At 57.6% G+C, this 22,621-nt stretch overlaps 2 protein-coding genes across 8 annotated transcripts; both read right to left on the reverse strand.

The window, feature by feature from the left end:
* Positions 1 to 595: 595 nt before the first annotated feature.
* Positions 596 to 9,157, reverse strand: ARL8A (ADP ribosylation factor like GTPase 8A). Its single transcript, XM_045536226.1, has 7 exons — positions 8,871 to 9,157; positions 4,325 to 4,405; positions 3,901 to 3,974; positions 2,702 to 2,795; positions 2,460 to 2,527; positions 2,138 to 2,208; positions 596 to 1,687 (listed from the first exon to the last, which is right to left on the reverse strand). The coding sequence occupies exons 1-7, from the start codon at positions 8,991 to 8,993 to the stop codon at positions 1,638 to 1,640; spliced, it is 561 nt and encodes a 186-aa protein (XP_045392182.1). The 5' UTR covers positions 8,994 to 9,157; the 3' UTR covers positions 596 to 1,637.
* A 1,745-nt stretch (positions 9,158 to 10,902) lies between these two features.
* On the reverse strand, positions 10,903 to 22,365 carry PTPN7 (protein tyrosine phosphatase non-receptor type 7). Of its 7 annotated transcripts, none has more exons than XM_045536227.1 (10): positions 21,441 to 21,583; positions 20,235 to 20,408; positions 19,522 to 19,705; positions 19,152 to 19,236; positions 18,409 to 18,485; positions 16,789 to 16,926; positions 16,324 to 16,434; positions 15,435 to 15,592; positions 13,821 to 13,929; positions 10,903 to 12,612 (listed from the first exon to the last, which is right to left on the reverse strand). In XM_045536227.1, the coding sequence occupies exons 2-10, from the start codon at positions 20,354 to 20,356 to the stop codon at positions 12,283 to 12,285; spliced, it is 1,314 nt and encodes a 437-aa protein (XP_045392183.1). In that variant the 5' UTR covers positions 20,357 to 20,408; positions 21,441 to 21,583; the 3' UTR covers positions 10,903 to 12,282. The 7 variants fall into 7 exon arrangements, with proteins under 7 accessions (XP_045392183.1, XP_045392188.1, XP_045392186.1 ...); XM_045536232.1 differs by having other exon boundaries at positions 13,821 to 13,934; XM_045536230.1 differs by having other exon boundaries at positions 20,235 to 20,518; positions 21,441 to 21,565.
* Between the last annotated feature and the right edge of the window lie 256 nt (positions 22,366 to 22,621).

A 22,621-nucleotide genomic window follows, 5' to 3' on the forward strand; every position in this document is an offset into this window, starting at 1 on the left:
TGCGGCAAAACTGGGTCAAGATGGCCTCGTGCGAGCGAGCGGGCCCAGGAGGCTCCACGGCGGCAGCCCCGGGCAGTGCGGAGGGCGGCCTGGCTCCAGGGGTGGGCAGAGGACGGAGGGCACGGCTCCTCCCGCAAGCCAGCGGCACTGCCACCAACAGAGAGGCAGCAGGAGAGGAAGCCACGAGGACAATGGCCAGGCCCCGGGGTGGGGACGAGGGCGGGGGCAGAGCGCTGGTTCTGGGCCACCCTGGCTGCGGCTGAGGACTGAACTGGTCACAAGGAAAGGGACGCTCAGTCCCAGCACAAAGCAGCATCCAGCCCCCGCCCTCCTGCCTCTACCACCCGAGCCCTTCGCAGAGCGCCGGGCAGACCTGCCCGCTCAAGGCCGGACCGCGGGAAGGTGAGCCCAGCCGCACGCTCGTGTGGGCGCTGTTGTGTGCGGAGCCATTGTGTCCCACTGACCACGTGCCCTGCTGGCCGTGGGTGGCTCTCTGGGGCTCTGTTTGTGCCCAGCGTGCAGGCGTGTGCTGGCCCTGCGGCCCGCCGGTCACTCCATGCCGTCTGCGGGAAAATAACCGCTTCCATACACCCCCCCAACACAAAATTGGTCATTTATTTTTGTTGTTGTTGTTATTAGGAGCCAAAAAAATGTACAGTTACAAGAATCATTTTCCAAACAGAGGTTAAATATGAGCTGAAAAGTGTAAAAAAGGAAGAGGAACATCACTTTACAAATCATTAAATTAAACAGATAAACAAACAAAACCCAAAGAACCAACCCCCCAAGCTGAGTTCTCTCCTTGTGCAACTCTGCAAAATGAGAACAGAAAATGAGGTGGGCCATGGAGGTGGGGCCCTGGGGAGGGGCCGGCGCCGGGAGCCAGGAACAGGCAGGAGGGGGTGCTGGGCGGCAGGGACGCTGCTTCCTGCCCCGCGGCCTGGTGGTCTCTGGCACCTGGGGATGCCCGGTGGCCCTAGCGAGGCTGGGAGCAGAGAAGAGGCACCTCCAGAGGCTCCTTCCAGCCTGTGGCATTCGAGCACACTAGGGACGCGCCAGACTGGGAGGTGGGGACACATGCAGGACAGGGCTGGCCACCAGTGCCCAGCCTGGTACCTGCCCCAGGTGCCAGCCTCCACCCTTCCGGTCTGAACTCGTCCTGAGCCAAGCGGCACCTCTTTCCTGCTCCCCAGGCTGCCCCTCCCAGATCCTGAATGGCCCCTGCAGCATCAAATGGTTGATTTTAGTCTTTGCTTAAATTAAAAAATTAAAATATATATACATATATATACTGTACACACAGGACAACAACAGAGAGTGTGGGAAGGGAAGTACAGGGGCGGGAGGGCAGGGGCCTTGGGGCCCGGTGTTGGGAGGGGAGGGACGGGAGCGGGGCTGGGTGAAGGGGCCAAGGCAGAGGGGACAGTGAGAAGTTAGGGGACCAGAATGGGGGCAATTTATTTTACAATAAAAACAGGAGTTCAAACCTCAGCAGAACAGGACTCTGGGATCCCAGAGGGCCCCCCAACACTAAGTGAGGGGGGGTGGGCCTAGGGGGAACGACGGGGGTGGGCGGGGAGCTTGGCTTCGGGTGTAGATGATGACGGTCCCTGGTCCGAGGGAGAAGGGCCATGGTCTCAGCTTCTCCGTGACTTTGAGTGTTGAATAAGCCACTGTAAGGTGATGTCTGAGGGGGACAAGCAAGAAGGTTACGAGGCCCTCCCAGGGGGGCCGCAGAGAAGCAGCGGGGCAGGGACCCGGGGCCCCCACGCTGCAGCCAGGCACCAAGCCCATGGGCATCGCCGGTCCCGGGCCATCAAGCTCCACACAGCCCCCCTGGGTGGCTGGGGAAAGAGACGGAGCCACAATGTGCCCGAGCCCAAGGGGCCTGAGAATCACCTGGCCCAGCCCTGTGATCTCAGAGGCGAGAAGTGGGGCCCAGAGACTTGCCCCAGATCACGCAGCCATTTGAGGCAGAGCTGGGACAGTGCTCAGGGTCTGGGCCTCCTGGCTGGCTGTGCTACCGGAGAACCACGGAGCTTTGGGCTTAAAGGACAGTGTGGAATGAGAACCTTTGAGAGCCACCAAACACCCAGAAATGTCTCTCCCCTCCCCACCCTTCCCCAAACCCACGTACCAATGTTGTCCTTTTCTTTGCAGGAGATGGAGTAGCAGCAGATCTCTCGGTCCTGGATGGCAGACAGATTCCTGGGGGGAAACCAGAGTAGACTCTGCTGAGGCTGGGACTGCCGAGGGGCCTGGGGCTAGGGGGGGCCTGGGGGGCTAGGGGAGGCCAGAGTCTTCCTCACTCAAGGGTTGCAGTGGGAGGACGAGGCTCCTGGAAAGGTGGGTTCTGCTGCCACCGTGTGGCAAATGCTGACAACAGCAACAGGCCCCGCCGGCAGGTCTGGCCGCTGGGGAATTGGGGCAGCAGGAAGCATCAGAGCCTCAAAACTCACATTTTCTCAATCAGCTCCTTCTCATCCAGTGCTCCCGGGAGGTCTCGCTTGTTTCCCAGGACTAAGACCTACGGAGAAGGCAGGGTGAGGAGGAGGTCTCCGGCAGCTGTGTCCAGGTGGTCTGGGGAGTGAGCTGGCCTCCTGGGTCCATTTCCTCTCTCCTCCTCCACAATGCCTGTCACCTGCCCCCAGTGACTCCCAGGTGAGCCCCCTGCCCCTCCCGCTCCATTAGGTCTGCTGACCGGGATGCCCTGCAGCTGAGGTTTGTCCAGGAGATTGTGGAGCTCATTCTTGGAGGCCTCGATCTTCTCCTGGTCGGCAGCATCCACCATGTACCTGGGGAGAAAAGGCAGGGCGGGGACAAGCACGCTGACCCCACGGGCTGAGAGGCAGGAAGGAAGAGAAGGGGAAAACAGCAAGCTGGTCACCTGGAACTCGGGGCTACCCCAGCCTGGCTCCAGGCAGATGCTCCGTGAATGTTTTCTGAATCCACGGGGTAGAAAGCTACAGGGACTCTTGGGGCCTGTCATTCTCCTGTCCTCCAAGGTCCTACTCTGGGGAAGCCAGGATTCACGTGGCAAAGTTTGCGCCCTGTGGGATTAGCTATAAATCCCTCCCAAAGTGACCCATTTATGTTTTCATGGAAAGACTAGACAAGGTTAGAGTGAAAAAAGCAAAGGAAACCCGGAAGATTTTCTTTTCTTTATCAGGTACCATAGTCTAGGGCTTCTTCTTTCAGGAAAATGAAACAATCAACTGTTAGGGCATATACACATAGGTACAGAATAAAATTGTTTAATTTTTAAAAATTATTTAATTTAAAGAGGTGGTCTCTCTCTGTTGCCCAGGCTGGCCTCGAATTCCTGTAATCCTAGCACTTTGGGAGGCCCGGGTGGGAGGATCACTTGAGGTCAGGAGTTCCAGACCGGCCTGAGCAACATAATGAGATCCCATCTCTACAAAAATTAGCCAAGCATGGTGCTGTGTGCCTGTAGTCCCAGCTACTCAGGAGGCTGGGGCAGGAGTTTGAGGTTGCTGTGAGCTATAGATGATTCCACTGCACTCTTGCTGTGCAACAGAGCAAGACCCTGTCTCAAAAAAACAAACAAACAAACAAACAAATGCCCCACAAAGGAAATAAATCATACAAACCATACGCAATTCATGACAGTGGTGACTGTGGGTTGGGGGAGGCAGGGAGACAATGAGGAGGAAGGCACAGGTGCATCTGGTTGGCTGATGGTCTGGTTCTTAAATTGAGCAGTGGGTGTCCAGAGCGGCTGTGCAGTAAGAAATAAGCAGCATGCAAAGGGAAGGACAGTGTGCCACGAGTGGAGGATTGTGTCTAATCCAAGCCTGTGCCCCAGAGGTCCTTGCAGGCAGCAGGGCTGGGGGAAGCCAGGTAAGGCTGAGGGGTCCTGGGCCGCGCCCCTGTACTTACACGATGGCGCTCACTCCTCGGCAGTAGCGCTCCCACATGCTGCGGAAACGCGGCTGTCCCCCAATGTCCCAGAGCTGAGCAAGAAGAGTGTGAGATGGCCTCAGTAGCAGGCAGGCAACCAAAACCCATCTTGGCTCCCCAGTGCCCCTCCTACCCTGCCCTACCCTCTGGGCCTCCCTGCTGTCTCTCCAGTTCTCCCCTCTCTCCCCACACCCCTCCGACTCCCTCAGGAATCTTCTTAGTCTCTTTTCCCAGCTCCCCAGCAAGGGGACCCAAGCCCCTGCTCTCCTCCAGCTGGCAGGGGCTTCAGCGGCTGCCCTCCCAACACATGCACACGCATGCACACACATGCACACGCATGTACACACACACTCCTCTGCATGCCCCTCGCCTGGGCCTAGAGGTTCAGCCTCCTGCCTCTCACCTTGATGGTCACATTCCCTTTGGTGATTTTGCGCATGTTGAAACCCACGGTGGGGATCATGTCCTCATTGAACTGTCCTGACTGGAGAGAAGACTCAGGATGGGAAAAGCTGCAAAAATGGACAGAACCCACATCCGCACCCCTCCCCAGCCCCGGGCCACGCGGCTGGGAGAACAACACGGAGGTCAGGCCAGCGCACCTCACACTTCCCAGGGAGGGCACTGCAGGGGCCGTCTTGAACGCTCCTTGCTTTCAGGCAAGGGCAGGCCATAACCGACCTAGGTGTGCCCCCCAGTCTGGAGCTGTCCTGGGAAGAGGCCCGTCGTCATCAGGCACTCTCAGTCTCTCACCCTGGACCGGGAAGTCTAACCCATCTCTCTGTTGTAACTGAAGCCCTTTCCTGGATTTAGTCTCCAGTGGAGAGAATAATAAATTACCTCCCAGGAAAAGACCCCCGACAGGTCATGGTCTAATTAATGGGCAAGGAGATCTCAAGGAAAGCAGACATATTTTCAAACCAGTAGTAAATATTCAAGTCAAACTTTCTGGGGCAAAGTAAACAGGCCACTGCCCCAAACGCAATGGAGGCCGGGCAATTCCTGGCCTGTCCACGGTTTTGGTTTATTTGTACTCTACTCCCTTTGGTAAGAAGGAGGATCCACACTCTATGTTATCTGTTTACTGGGGGGAGGAACCAGGTCCACAGTAACAGCATTAGTAACTGTTTGCTGAATACTGGGGAGTCAACTGGAATTCCATTTCCCAAAGCCCATTTTCAAATTCTAATAATTCTCATTTCTCCCCTCTAAATAGTCCCTAAGATCTCTGGGTTGTTCTAAACTAGTCACAGGCTTCAAATAAGGCCGGTCTCGACTCCCGCCCAGGTCACCTCCATGTTCACGCACAGGACACCTCCGCTCACCCCCAGAAGCAGGCGAAAGGAGACAGGGCTCACTTAACCTTGAATCTGAGAGTGACGGCCCTTGCCACGCCCTTTTGTCCTACCAGGTGGCAGGAATAATTTGCTGTGGGCCACACAGAGAGGTCAGGGGCTCTGACCATTAGCCAACGTGTAGGAGATGATTGGCTTTTATTCAGTGCCTACAAGGACAAATGAAGACCCCAGGTCCCACTTGAGGGAGTGCAGAGATTCCCTTTCGTCTGCAGCGTCCCCCGCCCACCAGGGCTCTCGGATGATGCCCAGTGACCAGGCAGAGTAGAGGTTCCCACCCTGGGCTCCACAGCCAGGCTTCAGAGATCTCCTGAGTCCCCTGAAATTGCACACAACGTGTGTGTGCAGTTTTGTTTGTACGTACACTTTTCTGGGGAAAGGGTCTATAACTTTTCTCAGAGATCACAAAAGTCCAAAAGCCTCCCAAAGTTAGGGATGACTGAGGAAGAGGGAGGATTGCTTCTCTCCTCGCTAAGTGGGGAGAACCAAGTGCAGTACCATCGCCCAACCCCAGCAGGGTGCGGGGTGCTGGGGTGCTGGGGTGGGGGCGCCTGCCGGACTGAAGTCCACTTTGCCCCTATACGTTTGGATTAAGAACATTGAGTCTGAGGAAGGGAGCTCAGCTCTTGTTTATCACTCATCGTGGGGGCTGGGGACCTCTCTGGGCTTCAGGTTTCTTACTGGAAAATAGGGGAGAAGGGAGAAAGTGCTAGGAACCGGTTTTGACACCTCGTGGGAACCACCCTTGCTCTCTGGCAACGAGAAGATCCCCAGGCTCCCAAATAAAAGAGAAGCCTAACCTGGCAGAATGTGACGTGGCAAAGGTGGATGCTGGGAGAACCTTCCGGGAGCCAGGCTCTGCAGCACCCACAGCTCCTGCTCAGCTGTGCATGGGACTAACATGGAATCAGGTTATGACTTACCTCCCTGCTAATGCCTCCCTGTCCCACCGACTCCTCACTTACGGTTGGAAGTGACCTTAAGTCACCAAGTCTGACCCTCTCCTCTCAGACTCGAATCCCCCTGCCCCATTCCCTCTTGGGTCTGCTCCAACTATCGGAAAGTTCTTTATAATGAGTCAAAATCCATCTTCCTGTAACTCCCACCTCTTGTTCGTAAGTCCCGTTGGGTGCCCTGTCACTAGTTCTTCCACAGGACAGCCTTTTAAACTTTTAAATATTTGAAGACTACCCTCTTCTTTCCCTTAGGGCTGAACATCTCCAACTTTGCTAGCATCACAGCTTTTTCAGGACTCAAAAAGATCAGTTTTAGGTTCTTAAAAGCACTGTAAAGTCTCTCTATAATTTCTTTCTAGCTTGCATTAACCTGCTGGGCAGCGAGACACACTAAACTCAACTTCTATTTACAGCCAGGCCTCATGGAGTGAGTACAAAAACCCAGCGAGCAAAGATCTGAGACAAATGGAGACCAAACGCACAGGCAAAGGTAATTCAGAAATTCAGTGGTAGGCACGGGAACAGAGCCCGGGGTTCTGACTCCTCACTCCTTTCTGGAAGACACTCAGCTGTGATTATTCACGGGGTGGACAGGAATGCCAGTGTGGTAGCCCTGGACGATCTGAAAACACTGGAGTTACCCGGACGCTGGAATCCCAAGGGCAGCTCACAAGGGCTGGTTTTCCTTGGGAAGCCTCTTTCAAAAAGGAAACTTAGCCTGCCTTTTTTGGATGTACCAGGTGAAGTGGCAAATTTATTATGAAAAAGGGTAACACGTGGGCTGGGGAGGGGGCAGGTTCGCTGTAGACCACAGAAACTCTTGACCCTGGCAGTGGAATTTGGGGCTCCCCGTTCTGTTCCCGACCTGCCACGGCCTTCAACCCTCTGCACACGATGCTGTCTGCAGGGGCGGGGCCCTCCTGTCAGAGGTTGGCCTCTAGATCTGGAGACAGAGTCCACCTGGGTACCTGTGGATCCCTGTCCAGGGGTACAGCTTTAGTAATGTTCCATGAGGAGACCTCCCCTTGGGACAGGAAGTGACAGCTGGGTCAAGCCCCAGCAATTTTTTCTCCTTTCGGTCTTACCCCAGAGACATTTCCCAGACCTAAATACCTAGAAGCCCGGCCACCCAGGCCTGCAGAGCCAGAGAGGAGTCCAGGTGTCGTTGCCGCTCTGGGAGCCCAAGAGCCCAGGTCAATGTCAAGTCTAACCAGTGGGTCTCTGACCCTAGGGGCCAACAGGCAGACAGGAGCCCAGGGGCAGATGTTGGCTGAAGAATACATTGTGCCAAGGATCCCGGCATTAGCCCGAAGATCCTGCCCTGTCAGACGAGGAGCCAGGAGACTTTGGGTCGAGGAAGGGGCAGAGGTCATTTGCGGAGCATTCATCTGAAAGGAAGCCAGTGCCCGATCATGTGACCACAGGCATCAGCCCCTTCAGCCTTCCATCTGCCCTTGTGTCTCAGGCCTGGTGTCAGTGACATTCCCTCCCTGGAACGCGCCCTTCTGGGATGCTGAGACCCAGTCCTGTCTTCGGCCAGGTTGGGCAACAACACAGGCAGGTGGAGGTACGAGGCTGGCTGGCCACATTCCTTTGCTGATCTACCTCATCAGCATTCTTGGTCAGTACCTGGTCAATTCACAGTTCTCACAAACCCCAGCTTTGGGACGGGAGCCGGGTCCCTGGACAGCCCCAGCCGCTGTCCCAAGCTGCTCGGAACCGCAAGCCTGGTCCCGCCTGGCTCTGAAAGGCAGGCCTGGCCGCAGCCATTACTGCAGCCTAAGCTCACACCCAGGGAGCTCATCTTCCCTTTTTTTTTTTTTGAGAGAGAGAGATTTTAACTCCTTCCCCACCACTTCCCTGGCCCTGAAAGACTCTCACAGTCCCCACCTCAGTCCCGACACCCACAGACCTCAGCCACTCGCACCCACGTCCCCAGCGGCAGTGCCCCTTACAACTCCTCTCCGGGCAGAAGCGCCTCCGCCTGCAACTTCTGAGCCCGGCGGAGACTCCAGACTCCCCGTGGGATGCCACCCTCCCCGGACCCCCGCTGGACTCCGCAGGTCGCAGCGAGGCTCAGGGAGGAGGGGTCTGGGCTTCAGCCAAGGACCTCGGCTGACTCCTCCACCCCAGGGGATACCTCCCCTTCCTCGATAGGGCCGGGGCTTCCTCTTCCGGCAAGAAGGGGTTAAGCCCGCAGGGTGGGGCTGGGTTTGCCCAGGCCCCCTCCCCAAGCCGCTCCGTCGCCCCGTCCCGTGACCCTCTACACGCGGGGCGGGAAGGCCCGGGCACTTTCGCCCCGTCATGCCCCCTTGCGCGGGGCCGGAGGGGGCCTGCGGAGGATCCCTCCCGCCTCAAGACCCCCTCGGTGCCGCCGGCCCGGGGCACCAGCCCTGTCTCCTTGCACCCTTTCCCTCGCCCGCAGCGGTGCCATCCCGGCCCAGGCGGAGAGCGGGTGGCGCGCCACCCCGGTCCCCCTCGGCCGTACTAGGCCCCAAGCGCCCAGGGCCGGCTCCTCCCCCGCCCGGTCGTGCCCGGCCGTGCCCGGCCATGCCAGGCGGCGACCCCGGCTCACTAGGGCGCGGCCAGACCCGTGGCCCCGGCCGGTGGCCCGCGCCCGCTCCCGGCGCCCCCGTACCGCGATCACGTTGACGAAGGTGGTCTTGCCGGAGTACTGCAGCCCGACCAGCGTGAGCTCCATCTCCTCCTTCCAGAACAGGGCCTTGAACCAGTCCAGCAGCTTGTTGAACAAAGCGATCATGGTCGCTGCCGCCGGCCCCGCCCGGAGCCGGGTCCCCGCCGTCCCTCGCTGCCCTCGCGTTGCGGCCCGGAGCGGCCCCTCCCCGGTGCAGCCCGGGTCCCGCTGCTCGGTGCGGGCGGAGGCTGGAGAGCGGCGGCCGACGACTCGCTGCCCCCGATCCGCTCGCCGATGGGTGTGGCTTCAGCGCCCTCCTCCCCCTCCCCCTCCCCCCTCCCCCTCCCCCTCCTCCCCTTCCCTCCTCCTCCTCCTCCCCCTCCTCCCTCCTCCTCCTCCTCCCTCCTCCTCCCCCTCCTCCCCCTCCCCCTCCCCCTCCCCCTCCTCCTCCTCCTCCTCCTCCGGCGCCGCCACCGCCCTCCAGCGCGGCCGGGCCGTGTCCTAGTGTCCTGCTCGCACCGGCGCCCGCGGGTGGGGTGGGCGGGGAACCCGCGGGCTCCAGGGCTGGGGGCTGACTGACAGCTGGCGTCGAGGGGCGCTTGGGGAATAGGGTCTAATTTATTTTTCCCTCGTCCCTGGCTGCCTCGCCCCGACTGGCACCCCGTTTGTTAAAGAGTGGTGGGCTCGAGGTGGGTGGGGCCCCGGTTAAGCAGGGACATTTCCAGGTGAGGAAGGGGGTGGGTCACCCTCTTTCCAGGACAGGGAGATGAGAGCTCTGTGAACGGGAGGCGAACCGAGCCTTTGTTTCCTGAACCTGCGCCTCTGAGCACCCTTGGGTCCAGAGCCCCGTCCGCTCGAAAGGTGCCCAGCAGACAGTATCAACCGTACTGGGTGTTTCAATACTCCATCCTGTTTAGTTAACCACAGTTTACCTGGACCACCTGCTTGGGAAGCCCCTGGCCCAAAGTGAGATAAATGCTCGAACTTGGTGCTGATTTTCACTAGTGTCGCCATGATACTGACAGATAAAACCCTGGTGGGGGGTTTCTGGCGAAGAACCTTTGTTGTCCTGTTGTGGTAAAAAGCAAAGTTTTCTCCAAGGGGAGAACCCATAGTGGGCGGTGTAGGGCCTGCAGAGATGCTCCCCTCCCCCTCTTTCCTCCACCCCTTGCAGGAGCCGATCACCCCTGCTGGCTGCACCCCAAAAGTCCCAGCCTTCAGGGCAGGCCCCAGCCTGTGTTGGATGCTCCTTAGGATTGGTTTTCAAGTGTGCTCACACGTAGTCAAAAGGTGGATAAACTATCACTATCAACCATACCTGTCAAATCTATCCAAGACTTAAACAGCCCCAAATAATCAGTATCCAAAGTGGAGGAATCACAAGGTCCTGGACTAGCAGAATGTTCTGGTTTATTAAGTACCCGCCTTTCCAGGCTGTGTCCTTTATATAAGTCCCTCTTTAGTTTCTAAGGTGCATGCTATGGTCTGAATGTTTGTGTCCACCCAAAATTCGTATGCTGAAATCCTAATCTCCAAGGCGATGGTATCAGGAGGTGATTAGGTCATGAGGGCGGAGCCTTCATGAATGGGATTAGTGGCCTTATATACAGAGGGGAGAGGGAGAGAGAGAAAGAAAACGCTGGCTCATACCCTTTCTACCATGTAGGGACGGAGACAAGACTCTGCCTAAGAGCCAGAAAGCAGGCCCTAACCAGACAGTGAACCTGCAGGGGCCTTGATCTTGGACTTCCCGGCCTTCAGAACTGTGAGCAATCCACTTCTGTTGTTGATAAGCCACCCAGTTTATGGTACTGTATTTTGTTATAGAGGCCTGAGTGGACTGTGACAATACACTTCTGTCTCCCTTCCTAAATTGACCTTAGTTTCACTTTGACTGATGTCCCTGGAAGTTCTAGAAAAGCGCATATCCCAGAGGTACAGATTTGCAGCCTGTTCCTCGTCTACGGAGTTTTTACTCTCTATTGCTGCAAAGAGGCCTCAGAGGCCTGAGAGGAAGGTGGAGAGAAGGAATGAATTAGTCATCCAAGAAGTCTTTATTTTCCCACTTGGTTACCTGTGCAGAGCTTGTACCCTCTGAGCTCAGAAACAGGGTTGGGGTGACGGTGCCAAGGAGTGGGGCCTGTGGGGGTGGGCAGTTTCTTCCCTCCAGACTGGGTCTGAGCTCGGGGCAGGATCAGGCACTTGGGAGCCCTCCACTTCGCTTCGCGGGCACAGACGGCTGTGCCTCTCCCAGGGCCTCAGGCAGGTGGAGGTGCAGGTGAGTCCGTCCCCAGGGCTACGAAGCAGGAGGGGCTCCTCAGTAAGGCTGAGCAGAAGGCAACCCCCCTCAGCTTTGGCGCTGCATGTTCTTCAGGAGCGAGGAGGCCCAGCTGTTGTCCAGGATTCGGCTCCTTGGGGGTTTCCACAGAGAACTGGCATCAGCCGAGGCAGGTCTCAGGGGTGGGGTGCCAGGCGAAATGGTGCCTTATCTTACCCCCATCTCAGAATGGGCAGCCCGTCTCAGATTCAAGGGGGATGAACCCTGGGGTTATAGTTCAGCCCTGAGATAGATCTGGGGTATCCTGGAAATTCTGTTGATGAATGAGGGGGTTAGGTCTCTGGAGCACATGGTGAGGGGTCCCAGTTCAGCTGCGCTGCCGTGCCTGCATGGAGTGGCTACAACCCAGACTGCTTTTGGAGACAGCCGAGCTCCCCAGGTGTACTCTGCAAATGCGGGGCATGAAGGGTGGTGGTGGGCTTGGTTATCTAAAGTCAGACTGTGCTCTTCGTCTCCTCTTCTCTCCTCTTTCTTTGGTGCTCCCAGCATGCTCAGGTATCATTCGAGGTCATGGAAGCAAAGCAGAGAAGGCTGGGCCTCCCTGGAGAGCAGCTCGAGAGTGGTTGGCGATTATGGAGTCAGGGGCAGCCCTCTCGGCCTCTGAATAGTCCAGGAGATTTCATCTGCCAGGCCTGGCTGCCTCTGTGGCCTGCTCTCAGGACACATGGGTGGAAACAAAGGTAATCTCAGCCCTTGTTCTCTTTGATAGGGGAGGGGTCCAGTCCTCTCAGATGTGTGGTGGGGGACCAGGGAGTCACTGCTAGGAGGTTGAGGCTTTGCGCTCAGGACCGGACTTTTCCCACTCTTGCATCTGGCCTGTGCTTGGGCTGGGCCCAGTTGGAGGATGATCTTGGAATTACTGTCTTGCCAGTCCCAGGAGGGGAGACAGCTGGAATGGCTTCTAGGAACTTCTCTGATTGCCTGCCCTCATGGCAGCAAAGCACTTAATGTCCGTGCTATAGATGAGGAAACTGAAGCCCACAAACAGCATCTTAGAGGAGACCAGGATACCTGGGCTGCTTTCTTTCCATGTCCTAAGTGCCATCTTTAAGTTCAGAGAGACATGGGGGGGTCCCCCTAAGGTCCATTTGGGGCCACTAGAGGAAGCAGAGCAGTGGCCAGTGGTGAAGACCTGGAGTCTGGCCCCTCGTCCTTGCTGATGCAGCTTCCTGTGACTGTGGGCACCGCTAGGGAGGCACTCCTTCCCCATGCCCACCCAGGGGTTGCCCGGATCACACAGCCCACTCTCCCTGGACCCCCCTTCCCAGGCCCGAGGTGGGGCTGGCGCCTGGGCTGGTGGAGGGTGGCAGGGGTCAGGGGCTGGGCTCCGTGGGCAGCTGGGCTGCATACAGCGCCAGAGTGTGGTGTAGGAACTGGTACTGCTCTGCAGTCTGGATCATCCCGCCCCTGCACGGAGAGATACACGGTGAGTGAGGGGGGCTCAGGGTACTGGCCGAATGGCTCGGGGCAAACATCCTCCTAGTCCTATTGGGAAAGTCCTGACTTGCTCTAAGAACATACCAACTTCTTCACACATACTCATCCTTTCTACTTCCTACTCCTCCTGCTGCCCCTCAGCTCTCCCCTTCGAGGGAAGCCCTCTGGCCCTCACTCGGGGCTGAGCCCCGTGGCTGCGCGTGACCCCCTCAGCTCCTGGGGCAAAACCAGACCTCTGATCTCTCGGGTTGGGCCAGGGACATCCCTGAGCCTCAAGTTTCCTCTTTCCACTAATCTTAAAAGTAATGATTCTGTGCATTTGTATGGTATTGCCCGTTTCCCAAGCACTTTCTTTCTTTCTTTCTTTCTTTTTTTTTTCTTTTTGAGACAGAATCTCACTCTGTTGCCCAGGCTAGAGTGCCATGGCGTCAGCCTAGCTCACAGCAACCTCAGACTTCTGGGCTCAAGCGATCCTCCTGCCTCAGCCTCCCGAGTAGCTGGGACTACAGGCATGCGCCACCATGCCTGGCTAATTTTTTATATATATATTTTTAGTTGTCCATATAATTTCTTTCTATTTTTAATAGAGATGGGGTCTCCTCTTGCTCAGGCTGGTCTGGAACTCCTGAGCTCAAGCGATTCTCCTACCTCAGCCTCCCACAGTGCTAGGATTACAGGCGTGAGCCACCGCACCCAGCCCAAACACTTTCATATAAGTTAATTCATTCCTTGTAACAGTTATCTGGGCAGGAGCTGTTATCTCTCTCTAGATAAGGAAATGGGGGCCAGAGAAATATAGTTACAGCTCAGTGAGATACATGTCAGAATTTGAACCCAGATCCTGTCTCCAAACCCAGTGAGCTTCTGTGCACTGCTTGTGGCTGCCTACAACAAACATTGCCAACTTTTGTCTGCGCAGGGAATTTGGGGGAAAAAAGATTGAGGGCTCAGGGTAGATCTATAGAGTGGCATGTTCAATTCCAGGCCTCCAAGCCAAAATTTCAGGTAGAGATTCTTTCCTGGTGTTAGCAAAATAAACAGCTCTTTAATCAAAACGGTCCCTCGCATTCTCACAGGGGTGAGTGCACCGTGGCGACGTGCCTAGCAGTGCTCTGAGGCCCAGAGGCACCCATGCCACCTGTCACTGTTGTTGGTTTTGTTTACATCCATGGACCCACCTGTCTAGCCGCAGTTGGCACACGATGCCCAGAATGTCCACTTCCCCTCGGGCCTTCAGCTGTTGGCAGCCAATTCGGGTGGCGATGAAGCAGCCAGTCCGGCCGATCCCTGCACTGGGTATAGCCAGGGAGGGGACGGGGAGGTCACAGGGGACCAGGGATCATGGGAGCTAGGCCACAAACTACGGAGGAAGAAGTGGGACCTAAAAGTGCTCTATTTCGGGGCACAGGGTCTGGGGATGGAGGAAGGCAGCAATGCTTCAGCTTCCAGCCCCCTGGGGGGGGGGGTCCCTGCTGGCGGCAGGTTACAACTGGCGCCTAATGCTAAGCCTCTGGCCGGCCACCTTACGGTCCCTGGGGACATTCTGATGATCTCTCTTCTGCTTAGTGGTCTACAGTGGTTTCCAACTGACAGTCCCCGACTTGTGCACTTGCTGACCTCCTGAGCCCCCGTTATCTAACCATGCCGTCCTTCCCAGCCCGGACCCCCCTCCCACGGCTGCCAGCACTCAGCCCGTGTCCCGCCTCTGGTCCCTCCCACGGTCCTCTTCTCTGTGCTCCGCTCTGTCTTGTTCTTTCTTTATTTCACAACCCTCCCCTTCTTCTAATAGAAGCCACCAATGACCTCCTAGCATTTATGTCCCAGTGCCACCTGTGGGTGGGTTCGGGTGTCCCGTCTGTCTGTACTTTTGCCCCTGCGTTGTGCTTTATTTAGGATGTGCTCTCCCAAATGGTCTCCTCGTTTTAAGCCTGGTCCCCTGCGCCAGCCCCTACTCCACCCCAATCTACTTTTCGCTCTGTAGCCAAAGTATTCTTCCAAAATGGCAAATCCAAGTGTCTTCACCAGTCCTACCAGGCCCCTCCTCATCTGGCCTTCATCTGCCTTCCAGACTCATCTCTCGTCATTATCCCACACATGACCTCCAGGCCCAGCCTCTAACTCTGCTCCCTGCAATGCAGCAATTTTAAAACTTCTTCTCTGGGCCTTCGCATGTGCTGTTCCCTCTGCCTGGAACGCCCCACCTCTTCCCTCCTCACTTGGCTAATTCACCTTGCAGGTCTTAGGTTGGCTTAGGTGTCCTTTCTCTTGGAAACTTTCTCTGGCCAAAGTCTGCGTGAGGTGACTTTGTTCTATGTTCCCCCACAGTCCCCCCATGATAGTGCTCATCACACTATGTTGTATTTAATTGTTTAATCTGCTGTCTTTCCCATCAGGCTGTAAACCTGTCAGGGAAGAAAGCAAACTGTTTTGGTGACAGCTGTCTCCTTCGCATCTAACACCGTGCCTGACAAGCATAGGCTTTCAATACATGTTTGTTGAATGAATACACGAGTTCCCCAACAGCAGGGATCGTGTTTCTGTCTCCCCCAGCAGACTGGGAGCTTCCTGACATTCCACCCGCTCTCTGGATTATGCCTGAGTGTCCAGCTCAGATGTCCAGGTTCTGCACAAAGGAGGTAAGAAGAGCACTTGCGGAATGATCTTGAGGTTCTTATCCAAGTAAGAACTAGGCCTGCCTGATGCTCTTCTGCTCAGACCCCTTCCCAGGAGAGGCCCAGTGGCGGGGGAGGGAGCACAGCACACCGGGTGCTGTGGAGGGTGGGGTCGCGCACCTGCAGTGGACCACGATGGGCCTGGAGTGGGAAGACGCCTCTGGGCTGTCCTCCACCTCAGCCACCAGGCGCAGCAGGGGTCCGGCTGATTCCGGAGTCTGGTGGTCAGGCCAGGCCGAGAAAAGGACATGCTTTACCGACCGGCACTCCTCCTGGTGCTGGGGTGGAGACAAGACACGAGAATCAGAGTCAGCCTGGGGTGGGGGGCACTGCCCACCTTCTTCTTTGGTGCCAGAGGAGGGCAGGGGCTGGAAATATCCTACGGGGGAGTCATTGACTCGAAGCAGGCAAGATTGACTCTTCCTGCTCATCATACTCCACCACTTCCCCCTCCAAAATGCTGGGGAGGAGCATTGTCCTGGGAGAGGGGAAAGATCCAAGTTCAAGTCCTAGCTCTGCCTCTAACTAGCACATGACTTTGGACAATGCCCTTGACCTCATTTTCTTCACCTAGAAAATGGGGACAGTGATATCTTATTGGTTTACTTCCCAGGATGCTTGGTGGAGAATGAGTTGATTGAGAAATGCTTTGAAAAATGTAGAACACCCTACAATCACAGAAGGCATTTTTAAAGCGCTTCAGCATGGGTTACTATGCGTCTGTTCCAACCACTCATTCCTTCCGCACGACCCCTGGGCCCCTCCTCTCCTCCCTTGGCCATTCCGCACGACGGCTGCAGTTTCTGCAGGCTCTGCCCTGTTAGACTGGAGGCTCCCTCAGGACAGTACCCAAGTTTCTCTTTCTTCTGTGGCTTAAAATGGTCTCTAGACGTGGGTTTAAGGTTTCCCCGAGTAAACCCTTGGCTCCCACTGAAGGCCGGGCCAGAGTTCCAGAGATGCTGGGGTGGCCCAGCTTCCCTGCGGACGGGCCCGGCCCCAGGGGCGGTACCTGGATGGTGAGCTGCCGCACAGTGTATTCCGGATGCTCTTTCCTGTCCTGGACGCGGAGCCGGAAGGGTCCATAGGTTTCCTCTTCTGTGGGCCAATAGTGGACACATTTCTAGGAGGGAGGGAGCTGGGAGTTAGAAGGGGGAGGGTCTGTCATCGGGAGCAGGGGCCAGGGCAGCAGAGAGGGGGCGGTATGACCTCCCCATTGGCCACCCCCACTGTGGGGGGGCAGCAACTGGGGCCTGGCCCTCCTGGGCTTGACACCTGCAGACAAAGTGCTCACCCTGTCCCACATTTTGGCTGTGGACAGCCTCCCTGAGGTGTATCTCAGGGACCTTTATGAAAGGGATGAGCTGGGACTGGCTCCCAGGACCGCCTCTGAGCTGCCCTGCACAGGCATGTGTGTGTGTGTGCACATGGCGCAGCCCACTCTAGGTTCATCGAGGACTGTGGCTCTGCCTCCTACCTCCTTGCCCTCTCGGAGTTGGGTGAGCATGACAATGGTGGACACTTCCTCCTGCCACACCATCTCCCAGAAGTCCGACACCGTGTTGGGCATGGGGCCTTGGGTTGCGATGTAGACCTTCTCCTGCCCGTCATAGCCCTGGAGAGGCGGAAGCACAGGAGAAGGGTGGGAGGCGGTGGAATTAGACCTCTGGGGAGACCCCAGACTCTGCAGGTGCTGGGTCAGGCTGAGGGCAGTGAACACACACGCAGACGCACATGTGCACGAACACACACATCCGGAAGCCACATGGTGGGAAGGATACAGGTCCTGGAGTGAGGATCAGATCCCTATTCTGCTGTTTCCTAGCTGTGCCACTGTAAGCTAGTTCCCATGCTTCTGTAAGCCTCAGTTTTCTCATCTGTAAATTGGGCATAATAATATCTGTCTTGTAGAAATGTATAATAGTGTGGATTAAATTCAACAGGATATATTGAGAGTCTAGCATATAGCGAGTGCTCTATAAATATTTGTTCTCTTCCTCCCCTGCTGCTTTCTTCTAGCACAAAATACAAAAACAGTGTATAATATTTGTTGAGAATGATGTTTCCCTTTTGCATGTGTTATCCATTTAGTAGCGAAATGTAGCACCCTCTCTGTAACCCGTCTCTCTCCCCTCCAGGATCCTCAGCTGCCTGCTCCTCAAGACGGAGGTGAAATCCAGACCCGTTCCCCTGGTCTGGGCCGGCACAGGGGAGGATGGAAGCTCGTGTTTCCCTGCTTCCCTAGCTAGCAGCTTCTCTCTCCTCTCCACCCTGACTGCTGTTCTGCCCACTGTGAGCCGTCAGAGAGCTGCTTTTACGTCTGCGTGGGGCCGATGGCGGTGAGCAGCTGGGGTGGAGCACCAGCCCACTGTGCCTTGAGCTTCCCATAGTGTGACATCAATCAGACGTCCCCACAAAGGAGGGGCTACTTGAGGTGAAGGTAAGGTAAGGGGGGCAGGGGAGGGGAGCGGGTGGGGAGGTCCCGTTAGTGCTGGCATAGGCCCTGCAGAGTTCAGGAGTGATTAACCCTCGAGAAGCTAGAGATTGGGCTCGACCATGCTAACTTCCTGCTAAGTTTCGACTGTCACAATGGATGCGGCGATAGGGTAGGTTAAGGAGACTCAGTGGTCTCTTCAGATATACTTTTTTATTTTTATTTTATTTAGAGACAGGGTCTTGCTGTGTCACCCAGGCTGGAGTGCAGTGGCATGATCATAGCTCACTGTAACCTTGAACTCCTGGGCTCAAGAGATCCTCCCTCCTTAGCCTCCTCCCCAGTAGCTGGGACTACAGGCACGTGCCACCACGCCCCGCCTCTTCAAATATTTTTAACATCTGCTGTTTCCCTTTCCTTTTATCTGTTGATCTATGTATCTACCTATCTATGTATCTATCTTAGCCCCACCCACTGTGAGCTGCTGTTTTCTAGGTTGGTGTCCTGGGGACTGCCCAGTGTCCAGCCCAGCTTGACAGGGCTATGGCATCAGTGAGGTGAAGCAAGGGGGGAAACCCAGGCGCCTGAAGCCCCAGCAGCGGCTGGAAGACACCTTCACACCCCCCCCCCCACCGCCTTCCCCGCTGCAGCCAGGCCACTCACTCGGATGTAGTTGGCATTGATGTAGTCTCCATCCTCCTGGCTCTGTGCCCGACCAAGACAGACGCGGCTCTGGGGATCTAGGAAGTCAACATCAGCAGAGGTCAGAGGTCAAAAGGTGACCAACGAATGTGGGCTCCAACAGTGTCAGAAAGGGGAGAGTTCCTGTGCCCACCGCAGAAATGGAAGGTGCCAGCCCTGGATTTGTCAGCTCGTAGGGCCATCCCCTTACAGCCCGGGTCTTCCGCCCCAGCCTGTCACTGCTCTCTTACTGCTGCTGCCCGGCCTCTGTCTGACCGTCTCATTGCCCTCCGTCCCGATGCTGTCTCTTCCACGCAAGCCTTTGCTGGGCATGCCCCACAGGGGAGGAAGATGAGGAAGAAGGTTTGTGCAACTAGCTGTGGGACCTCGGACAAGTTATTCAACTTCTTTGTGCTTCAGTTTGCTCACTTATAAAACGGGCATAATAATATCATAGTGTCAACGTCATGGGATCATTGTGAGAAACGAGTTAATATGAAGGGTGTGAAGCTGCGCCTGGCCCACAGCGAGCGAGCATCTGCAAATGCTGTTGCTGTGCCTACTGCTCCTTCTTCCCCAGCCGGGCGCGCTATGGGATTTCTCCGCCGAAAGGAGACGCTGCAGGTCAGGTGGTCCTTTCCCGGCCGGCCACGCACCCTGCCTTCTGGAGTTCTCCACCCCCAGGGACAGTACCCGCCTCCCTCCATCCCACCTGCAGTTCTTACTTGGCAAGATGGTCTTGTATCGGTCCTTGCAGGCGTGGCCGGGGATATCCAGGTCTTCAGGGCTGACGAAGTTTGAAGGGATCTTCTGGCGGGGGGAGGATAGGAGTGAACAGTCGATACCCTTCCCAGGCTGCTCTTTTCCCCTTGAACCCTTTCCCAGTGCAGCTGCGCCCTGGCCGTTCCTTCTTGGCATGAGTGTGCAGGCCTGGATGGGGTGGGGGGCAGAAGGGAAGGGCTGGGGACGGCCCCCTCCCCTGGGCACCGAAGTTCTCTTTCCTAAGGAGCCCATGGTGCCCAGGATAGAATGGGGCCAGCAGCTGCCTCTGGTACAGAGGGGCAGAGTGACTCGGAGGGGACCCCGAGTTCTTACCAAGAATTCCTCCTCCAGCTGCTTGGGGCTGGGTGGCTGGTGTTGCAGAGCCCAGCGGGTGAGGGGGTGTCCAGCTGTGCGTAGGAAGTGCAGGGTGACCTCCCGGGGCGTGTTCACTGAGCAGATGGGCTCCACGGCCCCCAGGGACCGCACGTCCAGCATCAGAGCCACATTGGAGCCCCGCCTGCAGGCACAGGCACCGGGGATGCCTGGTGAGCACCCAACAGTGGTTGCTTTTCTCACAAGTGTCATTGTTACAAGGCACATCTGAGGAGGCCGTTCCTTGTCTTTCCCTTGACTCAAAGGCCCAGCGAATTCATGGGTTCAGACCCCTCCTGTGGTCTCCTCTGCTCCCTTTGTCGGCCTGAACAGGGCTGCTGTGAGCCCTGTTGCTCCTTCCAGCGCCCACCTCCTCCCACTCCCGGCCCTGAGGCCCTGACCTGCTTCCAGCCCCGGGAAGGCCGCTGGGCGTGCCCCAGGGACTGCGCAATCCAAGCTGGGATTTAGGAAGCGGGCTCAGGGCTGGCATGAAACTGCACCTCAGACGTGCATAGGACATGCAAATGAGCACTACTGGTTTCCTTTCCAGTCTGGAGTCAACAACTGAGGGCTCTCTGGGCTCGACTCTCAGAGCTGGAGGTGCAGCTGGAGGGAAGGGAGTAGCCGAGTGGGGCTCAGGGCTGGGAAGGCCCTTCCCCTGGGAAGGATCTCACCTCTCCTGCAGCCGCACGTGCTTCTTGGCTGGCGCCTTGGCGGGTGGAGGCTGGGTCATGGCTGCCCCCAAAGACAAAGTCGGCAGCTGTGCTCCGGAGTGCCCCCCACCGGCCTGGACCATGCTGGGGTGGGGTGCTGGGCCGCGGGGAGGCTCACTCAGCCATGAGCGCTGCCTGGAAGACAGGGCCCTGCACTGCTGACCTCTGGCCTGCCTGCCAGGCAGCTTTCTGCTCTGCTTTTACTTGGGGTGTCTTCTGTTCCCCACGGAGTAGCCTCGTTGTCACTGTGGGAAGCACAGGATCTCTTTGGTGGGACCCAGGAGGGCGGGCAGCCTGGGGTTAGAGTAAGGGCAAGATGCAGGGGAGAGACTGGATGGAGACGGGAAAACAGGAGGAAGAGGACGGGGGAGAGGCAAGGGACCGAAGTGCACGGGGCTCTGAGCTGGGGTCCGAGGGCGCAGAGACGAGGGAGGAAATATAAAATGTGTGTTCGCTAGAGGAGGAAGCTCATGAGCTGACCAGTGGGCCTTCTCCCAAAGGAGGAATTGGGGGCATCCAGCAGGGCTGGGTCTAGCTGGGGACCCCGACGTGCCGGCCTGCTGGCCCCTGGCAGGGTCCTCCCCTGGCTGTTGGCAGTTCCGCTCCCAAGTTCATTTCTGGCTTCTGGGGTCTCTGTCCAGGGAGGTAGGCTGGGGGTGTTTCCTTCCTCCTCCTGCCCATCCCCCCGTCTCCCGCCTCTGTAACCGTCACAGGAAATGGCCTCACCAAGCCCTTGAGCGACAGTGCATGGTGAGGCGACAGCTGGGGCACGAGGGGGGCATGGAGGTAGGGGGACCATCTCCTCTGGGGAGGCAGTTCCCATCTCCCAGAGCTAGGGTCACAGTGGCTGGGGCGGTGGGGGTGTCGGAGTGACCAAGCCCACAGGAAGAGGTGAGGGGACAGTGGGCCTGGTGCAGGTGTGGGTGGTAGCGACTCTTCTGCAGCAGGAGGGGGCCCGGTAGCCTCTCTCTGCTCTCCGTGCAGCTCCCTGTGGCTTCCCTGTCCTGGGCTCGGGGACATCAGGTCTGTCAGCACCCATTCCCCAGCCAGGCACTGTGGCACCCAACTCGCCCTCTCGCACACCCTCCTCGGAGATGCCCTCCCGTTCCCCTGAAGTTCGCACCATCCCGGGGCCAAGGGACTCCTGCCCCCCCTCCAGGTACTTACTGAAGCAGGTGTGGCGCCCCGGCTGCCTCTTGCCAGCTGTCTGTCTGTCTGTCGGTCTGTCTTTGAGGGCTGAGAAGGCTTCAGGAAGCCAGTTTCCTCCCTCCGCCCCTCCTCACTGCCACCCACGCACACCCCAGCTGCAGGCTGCCCTCCTGTGTCTGCTGCCGCCGCCAGGGGTCGGATGCCTCCTGCCTGTGCCCCTCGGGGCCCAAGGCCCTGTGACCTGGGAGTGGGCGAGGGGCGGGGCCTTCGCTGACCACCCGGGTTCCCCACTTCCAAACTCTCCTCTCTGCTGCTGCGTGTCTCTGGGTCCTCGTCACGTCCAGTCTCTGCCCATGCGGGGCAGTGCTCAGCTGACCCCCGGCCCCATCATGTCCCACAGCCAACCTCAGGCTCCCTTGCTCAGCCGGACCTTGGCCAGACACTAATTTCCATTTCTTTGCTTCTGTTCCAGAGCCTTCTCCCTGGGAGCCCCTGCAGCTTCAAGCCTGGGGAATTCATGGCCAAGTACAGGTCGAATCTTCCCAGAGCAGATGTGACGCAGACTCGGGTGGGGAGAGGAGGCGGCAAGAGTCCATGCTCTACCAGGAGCAGGAGAGGCCCGGGGCCACGCCCCGGCTCCCGCTGCCTCTGGCCCTCGCAGCCAGCCGGGAAGCGGATCGCAGAGACAGCTTGTGCGAGGCCTGGGGGCTCCCCCGGGTCCCCAGCCACCTCTAGACCTCCTCCCAGAACATGGACTCAGGAGACTTACAGACGGTGGACAGTCTCTGGCCCTCACACCAGGGGACTCCCGTGTCCTCTTCGCTGCTGGGGTGCCTGAATACCTGGGGGCTGGGGAGTGGCCCCCAAGTCCGAGACTCTGCTGTCCCCCGCCCCTGCCTGGCCTCGGCAGGCCCCTTGCTGGCCAGCCGCCCAGCCGGTTCATGCTCCCCACACCTCTCCTTCTACCTTGTAACATTCCAAACACCCCTCCTTTCCCTGCCCGGCCCCCAACACACACAAGCCGTGTCTTCTTTCTTCCTCCCACTTCCCTGATTCAGCTGTCAAACGATGACAGCAAAAGAGAATGATGTACAATAGGCACAGGGGGTAGGCACGCAGAGGGGGTGGTGGTGGGGGGCTGGCCCTCTGCTGGCCCAGGGGGGAGGAGGGTTGAGGTGAAGGCAGGGATGCCCCTTTGG

The sequence above is a fragment of the Lemur catta genome, chromosome 23, assembly GCF_020740605.2.
Source record: "Lemur catta isolate mLemCat1 chromosome 23, mLemCat1.pri, whole genome shotgun sequence".
Classification (NCBI taxonomy): domain Eukaryota; kingdom Metazoa; phylum Chordata; class Mammalia; order Primates; family Lemuridae; genus Lemur; species Lemur catta.